Source organism: Xenopus laevis, chromosome 1S (genome assembly GCF_017654675.1).
Source record: "Xenopus laevis strain J_2021 chromosome 1S, Xenopus_laevis_v10.1, whole genome shotgun sequence".
Lineage (NCBI taxonomy): Eukaryota > Metazoa > Chordata > Amphibia > Anura > Pipidae > Xenopus > Xenopus laevis.
The window spans coordinates 19,932,297-19,946,060 of record NC_054372.1 but is presented as its reverse complement, the minus strand read 5'-3'; the positions used below and the strand labels follow the sequence as shown (position 1 = coordinate 19,946,060).

The 13,764-nt window shown below is 37.5% G+C and overlaps 1 protein-coding gene across 7 annotated transcripts in view; it reads right to left on the bottom strand.

Moving 5' to 3' along the window:
- slit2.S (slit guidance ligand 2 S homeolog) overlaps positions 1-13,764 on the bottom strand; it is a 217,231-nt gene that overhangs the window by 37,001 nt on the left and 166,466 nt on the right. For 4 of the 7 annotated variants that reach the window (XM_041573434.1, XM_041573462.1, XM_041573442.1 and 1 more), the window contains 7 exons: positions 13,474-13,637; positions 11,247-11,270; positions 7,131-7,148; positions 5,414-5,564; positions 4,282-4,356; positions 1,793-1,936; positions 1,148-1,291 (listed from right to left, as the gene is read on the bottom strand). In XM_041573434.1, the coding sequence (XP_041429368.1) occupies positions 1,148-1,291; positions 1,793-1,936; positions 4,282-4,356; positions 5,414-5,564; positions 7,131-7,148; positions 11,247-11,270; positions 13,474-13,637 (720 nt within the window). 7 annotated transcript variants of the gene reach the window in all.

The window sequence follows — 13,764 nt, the reverse complement described above, 5'->3', positions numbered from 1 at the left end:
AAAAAAACACAAACTCAAATTTTTTGGAATTTATTTAAGACAGAGGCTGCAAAAGATCCATAAGACTGCATCACAGTTCTGCCAAGGTTCTATATATATATATATATATATATATAGGTTAATGGAAGAGGTCCCTATCCTATTTGGAAGTTTCCGTGGTCTGCGCTGGAATTAGCCCGAAAATCCAACTATTTCGGGCAAAAATCCAAAACATTCAGGCTTTTCAGGAAAATAGTCAGAAAAAAATCGTACGATTCGTATTTTCACAAAAAAAAATTTGTGTCTCCTATCACATAAAAATCTTAATTTTTTTTTAACAATAAATAAGGTACAATCGTGGATTCTACTTTGGTCGGACTTTTTTATTTAAATACTTCAGAGGTACAATTTGTATATGTCCAACACTATAGGGGGTTTTACTAAAACAAAACTTTTTCTCAATATAATTGAGAAAAAAATTAGACCAAACTTCCAAACCCAAATTCCCTCAATTTACATTTAAATCTGTTTGAAAAAGTTGGTGCGGGAAAAAGTTCAGACAAAATCATGTGTCAACTTGAACATTTTTTCGAATTGTCGCCTGGAAAACTTGACTTTATCGAATTGTCGCCTAAACAACTTTAATTTATTGGATTATCGAATGAAAACCAGCGTCAAACAGCCCAAAAAGTATTGAGAATCATGAAGGCACAAAACATGTTCCGATTGTTAAAGGGACTATCTGCCATGATTTTGACAGGTTTTAGATGGAGTATTTTCAGATTCAGATTTTTAGCAGCTTCAGAGCATAAAAAATCTGGGAAAAGTTATTTTTCCTCTATAAGTTGTGATTTTTTTTCCCTTTAAAACTCGACCATTAAAATTTGAGGCTTCATAATAGGCCTCTATGACATGCTACCTTTGATACCTATCTAAGGCAGTTTTGGGAGCTACTATGATCGTGCTGAGGCTGGTGGCAAATATATATGATTAAACTTTTGAATTTGTGTTTTTGATATTTTAATATTCATTTCCAGATATCACTATATACACTTCTAGCTGCATTCCTTAATGATAAATGGTGTCCAATTATGAATATACTGAATATAAAAGAAATAATCCTTACATTCATGAGTCATAAGTGACAAGGGGAAAGGTTTACACTTACAAGGTAGAGAGAGAATGTAGTGTGTCGAATGCACCTGGAGCCACTGTAGTAATTTGATTGTCATAGAGGGAGAGCAGGCGAACTGAGCTCAGTCCTGTGAAGCTGTCATTATTCACACAACTAATGTGATTGCTTCTGAGCATCCTAAAAACAAAAAAACAGAAACAGATTAACTGTGATATTGCAAAGACCTGACATATTTATGATACACACTCAAATTAATTTTCTTCCATTGGTACACTGGATGCACAAAGGCGATAACGGTTGTTTCCAGATTATCATTGTTGTTTTGGAATTCATTTTTAAAATATTCTTTCTCCTTCTTCTTTGTACTTCATTTCAGTGTCTCTGGTTTTACATACTGTATGTCTTAAACAGTTTTTGGCCCTTGGAAGCCAGCTAAACCGCATAGAGAGGTGGGTTCCCGATATCATAGGGGTGCTACCACCCTATTGGGACATTTTTCTTTTCAAGGCACCTTGTTCTATAGTCTGTAGACTCGTTTTGATCTGGCTGGTCAAATGTATTTCTGCAAATATATGAACTCTATTCAGAAATAAATAGCTTCTGCCAATATAAGCAGCGATAACACATTTCTACCACATGGAAAGTAATGGAACGTATAAAAGAATGTTAAACACTTACAGGGTTTTCAGTCCCTCCAGGCCCTTGAACATCTTATGGCGAACATTTTCCATACGGTTACTTGTTAACAATAGCTCATTCACGCCATTAGCCCCCTCGAAAGCCCCTTCTTCTATATCTGTTATCTTGTTGTTGCTCAGATTGCTAGAAACAAACATACAGGCATATATGAAAACAGGAAGTGAATCTGAATGTTAGCTCTGCTGACACAAATTTGCTAGGCAATAAAAAAAAAATACAGATGTGGGATCTGTTATCCAGACTGCTCGGGCCCAGGGGCTTTCTGTAATTGGATCTTTATACCTTAAGCCTACTAGAAAATCATTTGAACATTAAATAAATCAAATAGGCTGGTTTTGCTTCCAATAAGGATTAATTATTGATGTCTGATGACAAGTCTCCTAAACTCTTTTAGGGCCAAAAAGCTTAATAGAGATCAGAAAGATACTATTCTTTATAGACAGCTGGACAGAAATATTGTCAGCAAGTACTAACTTATGGGAAGTATAGAAGTTGCTTGAAACTATTATTTTTCTAGTAGAAGCAAAGGATAATATCAATGGAACCATTTAAAAGCTAAACAGTTGGGGGATTCTTGCTGTATATACAATATATATATCAGTACCATTGTAGCACCTCTATAGCTCCACTATAGATAACTATCAGATTATTGAAATCTGCTTGCCTAATCATAAAAATGCTGAAATGACCTGGGGACAAAATGGAGTATTCGTAATTAATTGAATCTGTGCATTTAAAATACCAGGGTCTCCCCAACTATACTGGATACATGTCATTATATTATGAAGTATAAACCTGAAAGCTAATTCAATAAAAAAAAGGTAATCTGGTTTTACAATATGCAGCTAAACACTAAACAAGCTGAATGTATTTTAGCTTTACAGTACAGTGATATGAAATGCTGTTGACCTGAGCTGTCAGCTCATAAAACAAACCTTTGTCCAGCTGGGAAATCAGAACTAAATGGAAAATACTGAGTCTCACAGTAAATCAGCAGAGTGACTGACTATGATGGATTTGTACCTTATAATAAGTATAAGTATGCTCAATCTAACTTTTTCTCGCTTTATGGGTCAGGATAATTACTTAGAAACATTTACGCAAACGTTCATTTACAATTTGCCACCTGCAGCGAACACAGCAAACAATTATTTGACCTTGAGTTTTTATGCAGAAAGATAGCAAAGCTTTTGTTGTGTTTGTTTCAATGGCTTTTTTGTTTGGGGGGGTTGATTATTTTGAATTAAAGTGGATATTTGAAATAGTGGATATTATACTACCATTCTAGATCTGCTTGGTGAGTGTAAATGTAATGTACTTCAGAAAGTCATGGGAGGACAGCTAATTGTCTGTGCTTTACCTGGAAGTTTACACGCAACACTAAGGGGCCCATTTACTTAGTTGGAGTGAAGGAATAGAATAAAAAAAACTTTGAATTTCGAATGGTTTTTTTTTGGCTACTTCGACCATCGTATGGACTAATTCGACCTTCGACTACAACTTCGACAACTAAAAATCGTTCGACTATTCGACCATTCGATAGTCGAAGTACTGTCTTTTTAAAAAAAAAACTTCGACCCCCTAGTTCGCCACCTAAAAGCTACCGAAGTCAATGTTAGCCTATGGGGAAGGTCCCCATAGGCTTCCTAACAATTTTCTGATCGAATGAAAATCCTTCGATCGATGGATTAAAACCCTTTGAATTGTTCGTTTCGAAGGATTTAATCGTTCGATCAAACGATTTTTCCTTCGATCGTACGATCGTAGGAAATGCGCTAAATCCTTCGACTTCGATAATCGAAGTCGAAGGATTTCAATTCGGCAGTCGAATATCGAGGGTTAATTAACCCTCGATATTCGACCATAAGTAAATTTGCCCCCAAGTTTTGTTAAAAGAAATTTAGGACAGATGATGCACTGGGTTGTTTTATTAATAATTTAATTCTCATATTTTTTGAATGTAGGCTTAATGACGCAGGAAGTCAATGGCATAAAACAATTTGCTGAATATAGAAGAGGAGCTTGGGGCTTGGGTTGGGGAAAAGAGAAAGGCACTCACTTATTCACACTGCAAAGACTTCTGTGACTTGTTTTACTGTCAGCTGTTCACTAAACTTTACTAGCATATTCTCTATGAAATGTTTTAAAATTCTATCCCTGTACATATACCTAATTATCAGTGCCAAGTTGAACATCAGAAACATCAAGCTGGTAGCCAGTTTTATATCAGCCCCTTTTCTCACATTTATTGCAAAATGATGTCCACCTAATGGGACTTTTGCTGTGCAGATCTGTGCTGTACTACATGACAGTCAGTAGTTGGATAATACATAATAATATGAAAGGGTATAATAATGACAATGCCAATCTTTTAAACTAATCTAGGTGTAGAGGAATGGAACTGAAACATATTGCAGTTACAGTAAGGTATACACTTAAAGAGGACCACAGTGCTAATGCCTACTAACATTTTTCTTAGCTGGGGAAGTTTCTTGAAGATTCCAGTTGCCTCCAAAACTGTGAATTCATTGTTGTTAAGGCGCCTATTTGGAAAAGAGAAAAGAACAAAAGAAAACTAAAGTTAATTTCTTGTGGTGCCACGCACCAGTTTCAACAAAGGCACCTTTGTTCATGACTTCCCCAAAGTTTTTCTAAGTCTACTGTAGTTCTCATTGTTGACCATTGTAAAGGACATTATTTATATTCAATTTTCTTTTCTGGTCCCAATGTAACAACAAGGACCCCCTCCACGGTGGGATGTGTACAGACCAATTTCAAAATATTCAAAAGTTCTCTTAAAGGGCATGTAAAGGCAAAAAAAATTAAATCCCATTTTTACTTTCTTTAATGAAAAAGAAACCTATCTCCAATATACTTTAATTAAAAAATGTGTACCATTTTTATAAGAAACCTGACTGTATGCAGTGAAATTCTCCTTTAATTTACTGCTGTGGATAGAAATTGTCAGATGGTCCCTAACTGCTGAGCAGCTTACTTCCCAGCCATGCAGAATTCAAGCAGCTTTGTTTATGACGATCCCTAAGAAGCCCAGACCACACTGAGCATGTGCACAGTCTTAGTCTTGCAAAGATGTTTAACAAAGTTACAAGATGGTGACCCCCTGTAGCCAACAACAGCTTGTGGTGCAGTAAGTTCATATTTATATTTAGTATACAAAATACAGCATTTCTAGCCTTATTCTATTTTCGACTTTGCATGCCCTTTAACTGTGCATTAGTACAGCACACTAGTGCAATAAACTACTACCAGAAAATGTAATTTATACAGTAGAACCCCCATTTTTCAGGGAACCAGAAAAAAATTATGTAAAATCCAGGAAAATTTAAAATCAGGGAAATGTATTATGCATAATATATAGGTGGGACCCCAAAACAACAATGTAAAATGAGGGGAAACTTAATATCAGGGGATGTAAAATTGAGGTTTCACTGTATTGCAAAATATGTTAGTTTGGCTGCTATGGAATTGTTCTATATGTGATTTAGCAACATCCGCTACAAATATTAGATATTTTATCATTTTATCATTGTACTACCCATTTTCTGTCGGCAGCCAGGATAAACATGAGGCATTACTTACAACTCAGCTGTGTACTGGGGAATATGGTCAGGGATCTTTGTGAGTTTTTGGTTGGAACAGTCCACAGTGGTTCCTTCACAGCGGCATTTTTCAGGACAGGCCAAGTCTGCAAAACAGTCTCCACTAAGCTTGGAACGGTAGTCTTCTGTGCCTGTTAAATATTCAAGGGAAACAACTGTCAAACAACCTTTAGTGGCAGTATGAACATTTTAAACACTCCTGTAGAATTTGAGGGGGAACCATGACCAGTTCAAGCTGAAAATGTGAAAAACATTTTATAACAATCCACTGAAACAGACATCAAGGTTAGTTTCAAAACAAGTTTTATATCAAGGATGTTCTATCCGCATCCCAACAGGTCATATAGCAGCATTCCTCCCCTTATCACGAAGCAGCACATAGCTGACTGTGATGGTGGGAATTGCTATAATATACCAGCAAAAGTGATGCATGTTGGACATCCCTGTTTTGGATAACGACTCTAAACTTGTTGGGGGGAAAACACACGTATAAGACAAGACCAACTTGACAATATTACACGCATGAGCTTTTCACAGCTATACTTCTGCTGGTTCAAATCAAATAACTGCCACTCAATATTTAAGGATTAGAAAACAAAATGTTTTCTTTTTAAATAATGGAATAAAGTAATGTCTGGTTTTTATATCCATCTGAAGTTTTGACATATGCTTGTAAGAAGAAAAAGAAGATACCCTTTGGCTGGTGCCTTTATTTAAAAGGTGATATGCAAAGTAGTAAATATTAATCATATTGCCATCAGGTAAAAATAATTTTATCTCAGCACAAAGCAAACATTCAAAGTGTCTAACCCATCAGCCTTTGTGATCTACAGTCATTGGTCAGCTGAGGATGCTGAGGATAACGGCTCAAGGACCACGCATTTTAAATACCAATGAGTGTGCAGATTTAGAAAGACCTACATGCCATTCTGACTTCCATTGCCATCAGAAGGACTAGCAGTACATTGCATTGCAATCTGCAGATATCCCCTAAGGCTAAGTATCTCAGAATTGCCCAAGCCTCAGAAGCTTGCCATGCTGTAGAAAGCTGCGTGACGTTCCATGGTGCTTGACAGAACCATGTTTTACTCATACCTCACAACCACATGGTTAGATCAAGCACAACAGAAAATCTCGCCTTGTTACCAAAAGTGCATCCATAGGGCCAAAAAAAGGGAAAAGGAGGAAGAGGTGAAAGCTGCAGAGTCTGTGGATGTTTAATACCGGTTTACAGCAGGTCATTTTTTTTCCAGAATGTATACTGCCATAGCAACAGTATTAAAAGGGCAGAGAAAGCAGGAAAATGAAGAAACACTTGGAAAAAAAGTTTTTTTTTTTTCTTTTTAGTTCGACAACAGTGAAACACAAGGAGAGTTTATGGTTAAAACACCAGTTCCACATCAAGGCAATATAGGTTTGTATTTCATGTGACAATATTTTTCAAAATATATAAGATGGTGATGATTAGCTAGTGAAATAGGTTTATTAATATTCAGCAAACACCTAAATCCCAGGTTCTTCATTAACAAAGATGGAAAATATTTTAGGAAATTAGCAGAACTGGTGCTTTAATGGAGGAGGCACAGGAAGCAACTTTTTCCGTTGGCTTAAGCCAGAAATACTGTAACACAGATGGAAAGAAGGAATATTAGGGATGGCAAAGGATAAGGTTTAGGTTCTGGAATGATATTACTTACAGCCCAAATGATGAATTCCTGAAAAGGTAAAAGTGATCAAAGAGGAAAGAGAGAGAGACAGTAGTGCCTGTTACAAATAAATACATATCAGTGACCACAACCCAGTTGATTGGTTTCTTGGGAAGCACTAGATTCGGAAGATCCCTGAAAAGGGGTCAAAAGGAAGGTGACATTTAGAGCCTTTTCTAGATTAAACTATAATGTAGTCCAAATGATTACAACATATTGTAATTGGTTATTCTCCAATGAGAGTCGTAGTAATCCTCATATGTGTTTGGAATCTCTGAACACTGCCATGACTGCTTTTTGTTAAACCTTTTTGAAAACGTAGAATTGTGGCTAAATTCTGCACAAACATTAACTATTTACATAGCGTTATTAGTACTTAGTACTTAGTATTAGTATTATTCAAGAAAAGGCACCTTGCTTTACTCCAGACTGATATTTCTCAATGTCTCAACAGCTGCACACTAGTTGGTATGTCAAAATGGAACAGAAGGTTGGCACAGTTATAAGGGTATGAGGTTATTGACCAGTTCAGAATAGACTGGGGTCAAACCAATGCAGACTGCCTTCCACATAAGGCCAAATAACATAGTATCCAACTCACAAACAAACCAGCTGGATATCCCCTTTATTCTATTGTGTGGCCATTTCCATTGGGTAATGATATCCCTTTATAACGTTATTTCAATTGTTTGAATAGTAACTGCAGAAAACAAGAATGACTTATAAATATTAGTTTATTTTGGAAGCATAGATGGGATCCCTCCTTTTATAACAGGTGATTTAGAACTTATATGCAGGGATATAAGGCTCCTAGTGCACCTATGAAACTTCCTCCTTTTAGAAAGTGCTACTTTCCTTTAAATATGTTTCAACTTTCAACAAAGAGAAAGCAAAGCAACGATCCCCTGGAGAATCCTGTTCATATTTCTGAATGTGAGTGAATGATCTAATAAAAATATATTAAGAAAACAGTATATAAATGTGCTGATTTACTCAAATATAATGGCACCAGTGGAATTACCAACAGCAAGCAATTAAATCTTTGCTTTCATGTTTTACACATCTAATGAATCAATGCTATCGGTATGTGCACTCGTGCAGTGTAACACTTACCTTATATACTCGAGTATAAGCCGAGTTTTTCAACCCCCAAAATATGCTGAAAAACTCTACCTCGGCTTATACTCGGGTCAAGCGCAAAAACGCCCGCCATTGTCTAAGAATAGTCGCCGGCGCCTAAGAATAGTCTCCAAGAATATTCGCCGGCGTCCAAGAATGGTGGCCGGCATCCAAAAACAAGACGCCGGCACCTCCAATGGGAGCAGAAACCCTCAATTTTTTGATTGAAACTTACCAGAAGCAGCTGCATTTCTCACCCTAGGCTTATACTCGAGTCAATACTTTCCCAGTTTTTGGAGGTAAAATTAGGTACTTCGGCTTATACTCGGGACGGCTTATACTCGAGTATATACGGTATGTTAATAATACTACAGGAGTGCCTTTACTTCCATATTGTCAACCTTCTAACAACAGTCACACTGGCTGCCCCATTCCTTAGACAGAACCAATGCTGAAAGATAATGATGATTAAGCTATTCTGCCAACTTAGTTATGGCTTTGCTGGGAGCTAGAAAGAGTCATACTGGAGTGACGTAAAATACATTTCCTACAGCACCAAAACAATGAAGATTTATTATATTTAAATTTCAATTTGTTCTACTTCCAGAAATTAAATAATGTCTTGTCAGAGCCTGGGCCATGTGCATTAGACACCATCTAGAACTATTTCAAATTTGTGGATTGTTTTGTGGTTTTATGTTGCCTTTTTTGAAAATGCCTTTCCCTTTAAATGCCAAAAATAATTTCACGTGCCATAACCTCTACTGAGCTTACAAAATAAATGGAACATGGACATCTGCTCAGAGCTAAAGGGGAAATTATCAACCCCCATAATCAGCCCCAAATCATCTTTGCTTTTTAATTGTATAAAGGCATGGGGCTTCTCTTTGTTAACATACTACTTTTCCATTCTCCAGCAGCATAATATACATGCTTAAACCAGAGTGAAGGGTTTGTACAGATCCATGGCACCTTGAAATACAGACATATTGATCTTGCTAGCCCTTCAGGGGTGGTCTATAACCTGGATAGTTTTGCAATCTCTGAGATCCAGTTAGCTATTTCTGAAATGCTCATTTCTAGATCAATTTATGGCTCACAGGACTGATTATCACAGTATTATTCAAGGAACATGAGCCATAAGCTGGGAACTTCCAATGTAGAAGAATAGTATGCTGTTGACTAAATTCAGTTTTTTTTTTTTTTGGAAAACAAGGCAATCCAAAAGCTAAATGCAGACTAGACAGTATATTGTATATATACATATATATTTCAACAAGATACATCTAGGCAATAACTAAACAATTGTATACAGTGCCCCAATAAAGTGGCAAAACAGCAACAAGTCAATTTCATGCAAAAATAAACATATGTTTAAGAAAGTGGTGAAGGATAAGGGGTAAGAAAACTATTGAGGGAACACACAGATTGTACCAATAATAGCCACTTAATTGTACTTTTGTTAAGTCATGTAAACAAAGCACCGTGACATGTGACATGCAAAAGAAGGGTTGTTCTAGACCAGTGATCCCCAACCAGTAGCTCGTGAGCAACATGTTGCTCTCCAACCCCCTTGGATGTTGCTCCCAGTGGCCTCAAAGCAGGAGCTTATTTTTAAATTCCTGGCTTGGAGGCAAGTTTTGGTTGTATAAAACCAGGTGTACTGCCAAACAGAGCCTCAATGTAGGTTGAAAATCCACATAGGGGCTACCAAATGGCCAATCACAGCCCTTATTTGGCACCACAGGAATATTTTTCATGCTTGTGTTGCTCCCCAACTCCTTTTACTTCTGAATGTTGCTCACGGGTTTAAAAGGTTGGGGATCCCTGTTCTAGACTAATACCCCATTCATTTCAGGATAATCACACAAGAGTAATTAGTGTACAAGGGTCTGTATGTTGATATTTAAAGGGTGAAACACTAGCTCAAAGGGTTAGTGATTGGTTTCTGACTTTTGAGACTTCGGACAAGTCACTTAAATCAATCTAAACGGGTAAATGAATTGATTTAAAAGTATTCAGAGTGGTCCACTGATCACTTATGCAGTATACCGCCATTTACTAGATTTAGGGGGTTATTTATCAAAGTCCGAAATTTATCTCAATATTTTCTGCTACAAACTCCGATCAAATCCGCTCTGGTTTTTTAAGCTTATTTATTAAATTTTCCAGAAAACTAGCTTTGTGGGTAAAAATCAGATTTTCAGGATTTTTTCGGATTTTTTCATCCGATTTTCACGAATTTCAAGATTTTTTTTTTTGGAATCTTCACCCGAAACCTCAGAAAACTTCAGGGTATTGCACGAAACCCAGCGCACATCAAACAAATCATTGTGTCTTTCCGATTGACTTATATGCAACCTCGGCAGGTCTGAGATGCCGGATTTTCTTATTTGGACTTTTCCATTCTCAGGGTTTAATAAATCACAAAGTTAAAGCAAATTTCTTATTGGTTGTGATGGAATTTTATAGTTAACTAAACAGAACCTGGATAACCCTAAGCCAGGCTAGGTTTAAGTTCATTTAAACTTGAATATTTCATAAGGGATTGTTGCATAGTCATTTATATATGTTGATATCTACAATAATATGTATAGTAAACAATCAAAGTATATACCACTCGTACTGAATCTACAGAATAGCTGAAATTACAGTGAAGTTATCTTTGTTCTATAATATAAATTAAGGAGCCAAGAGAACGTTTGTCACTGTGGAAGGGCTGGGTGTAAGACTTTAGTTAGGAGAGGTCTACTCCATTGCCCTCAAGCCATGGTTGATCTATTACCCATAAAAGCTGTGGAAGGATATTTAAATTAACAACAGCTGAAGGGTCACATGTTCGGAATCCAGAGTTTGGGTTCACATGCAAGCAGATATTTTACTGTATACCAAAGGCATGCATAGATTTCCAGGAGAATTAGCACAATACGATTTGGTGGGTAGAGGGTGGTTGGTTGGTGTAGGGCCCTGGTATGTATTAGAACCTACCTGGAATGAAATATTGCTCTTGGGCTAAATAAATGAAAAAAGGAGAGAATAGAAAGATGTAGCTGAATTCTGCCAAGCGAATAGATGGAACATAAGAAGTGGATTATTGCATTGTTAGAGAATCATGCACGGGTTTAGAATGTATTGCAGGCTGGCCCAGCACAGAGGGGATTATAAATAAACATTTGTTAAGTAGGAAAAAAATAATAATTCTTCAGCAGCAGTGGTGTTATAGCAATAACTACATCTGGTTACAAATTAATATGGGACACAGACAATTAACAGCTCTCTGCTGGTGTTTAAAGCCCAGTCTGAAAAGGCAATAAAAGCTCATCGACACCTGCAACAGCTGCTTGCCATACGGTGAGGGCTTAGTACAGGGGGCCTTAAGAAAAGGAAGTCAACAGCTTAGAAATACAGAATACCATGTTAATATTGTCACTCAAATGTTTAACCCTTGTGTTTCCAGGATAAGAAAACTGCTAACAGTGATAATTCATGTCTTTATATACCTTAATAGGAATAATATTATTCATATATTAAAGGGAAAATTCTATTTCAGCAATCTTTTGCAAAGGCAACTGAAGTCCTTTACCCATTAGGAGTCATTTAGTTAATTACAAGAACGGATGCAATGGAGAGTGCATATTAACCCAATTCATTAAGGTACTTGTGTCCAAACACACTCCCGCACTGCTGCAAGGTGTCAATGGGGCAAATTCATTAAGATTCGTAGTTGCGCCAGGCGTAACTTCGCCACACTTCGCCAGGCGTAGTTTCGCCAGCGCTCCGAAATTCACTAAAATCCGAAGTTGCGCTCAGGGGTAGCGTAAGGTTGCGAAGTTGCGCTAGCGCTGATTCGCTAAGCGAAGCGAAGTTACGCTAGCGATGGTTAATTTGCATATGGCGCCAAATTCAAATTTCAATGGAGGAATATGTAGCAGCACTACAAATGCCTGGGAAACCTTCAAAACATCAAATAAAATTTTTATTTTGCCCTACACATGTGCCCACTGTATAGTTAAGTTGCCATGAGTTAGGAAATGTAGGGGGGAAGGAGGGGAGCCCCAAAAAATTTTTCGATCTTTTTCAGCCTATCACACGCCAGCGTTTTTTGGGACTTAGAAAAAATTTGAACTTTTTTTGAAGCAATCCCTATCTACTCTATTGCGCTTCGCCTGGTCTGAGGTGGCGAAGGAAGTCTAGCGTAAAAGGTAGCGTCCAGTACAATGCGCGTGTTAGTGAATTTGCGTAGTTACATCCGTTGCGCAAATTCGCCAGGCGTAAGGGTGCGAAGTAACACTAGCGAATTTACGCCAGCGTTCGTTAGTGAATTTGCGAAGTAACGAAAATGCCCAACGCTAGAGAATTGACACTAGCGTTAGGCGCTTCGGCGCTTAGTGAATTTGCCCCAATGTGTCCATCCTGCCTCTTCTCATGGTGAACCTGGGGAACCCTGAAGCTATCACCACCCGCAGCAGGTTCCACCAATAGGTGCACTAAACTTGGCCGTCTCATGCAAATACTGTTTTCAATACCCACACTCCAAGTAAAGCAAACCCCACTCTAAAAATGTTAAGCATGGGGGAATAATATAGCAACTTGCACACTATTGACCCCTATTGCCTCTTATTGTATGTTAAGGGTGTTGTACAAACCCATAGTAACACCAGTTATTTGACAGAAAAGGTAGACAATGCCATTTTCAGCAAAAGGGGTGCCAAGGAAGCCAGAGATTTATCTGCTGAAAGTGCTGGAGGGTACAGCAGCCCAGTCACACATTTATTAGTATCAGAATCAACTGTCTGGAAGGCTTTAGTCACCATTTCAAAAAGTGTTTTATTATTACATTACATTCAATGTCAGCTCCTGATATAGTTCAGCAAATTCTAAGCACTTTAAACTTGCTGCAGTGATTTAGACAATAGTCAATATTTTGGGGTTTTTTTGCAAATCGATTTTAACTGATTTTCAAGAATAAACCTTGTGTAGCAGGTCTCAGATAGGGTATGAGCTTTAAATGCGCATATATGTTGTTTTTTTTTCAGAGCTTTTTCCCTTTAATACTGCATGATCAAACAGTCTGATTTCTTACTTTTTTCTCAGACCCAACAAAGAAGATTCCTTTTTGAGAAAAGAGCCAGCTGCTCTTGCTGAGCCTTCTATAACCACATGCGTTTGGCAAGCATAGAAGAAAAAAATGCTGCAGCTGAACTAAGCAAATTACCTGAGCAGCGGAATTTCTTGCTTTTGATCTGCCCAATCCTTTTGTTTGCCAGTCGGCGGGGGCTGGTGCAGCGGGCACCACTGGTCTCAATAGGGTTTGTATGGAGATAATCCGCCAGCCACTTCAGATGGCAGTCACAGATAAACGGGTTCTGAGCCAAATGCCTTTCAAAGTGAAAGAATATTTTTTTTTAGAACGTTATTCGCAATTGACCTGAGATTTTCCATCGTGAATACAAAAAAAGAAATGGATTACCATAAACAACATCCCCCACAGCCCTCCATATACATA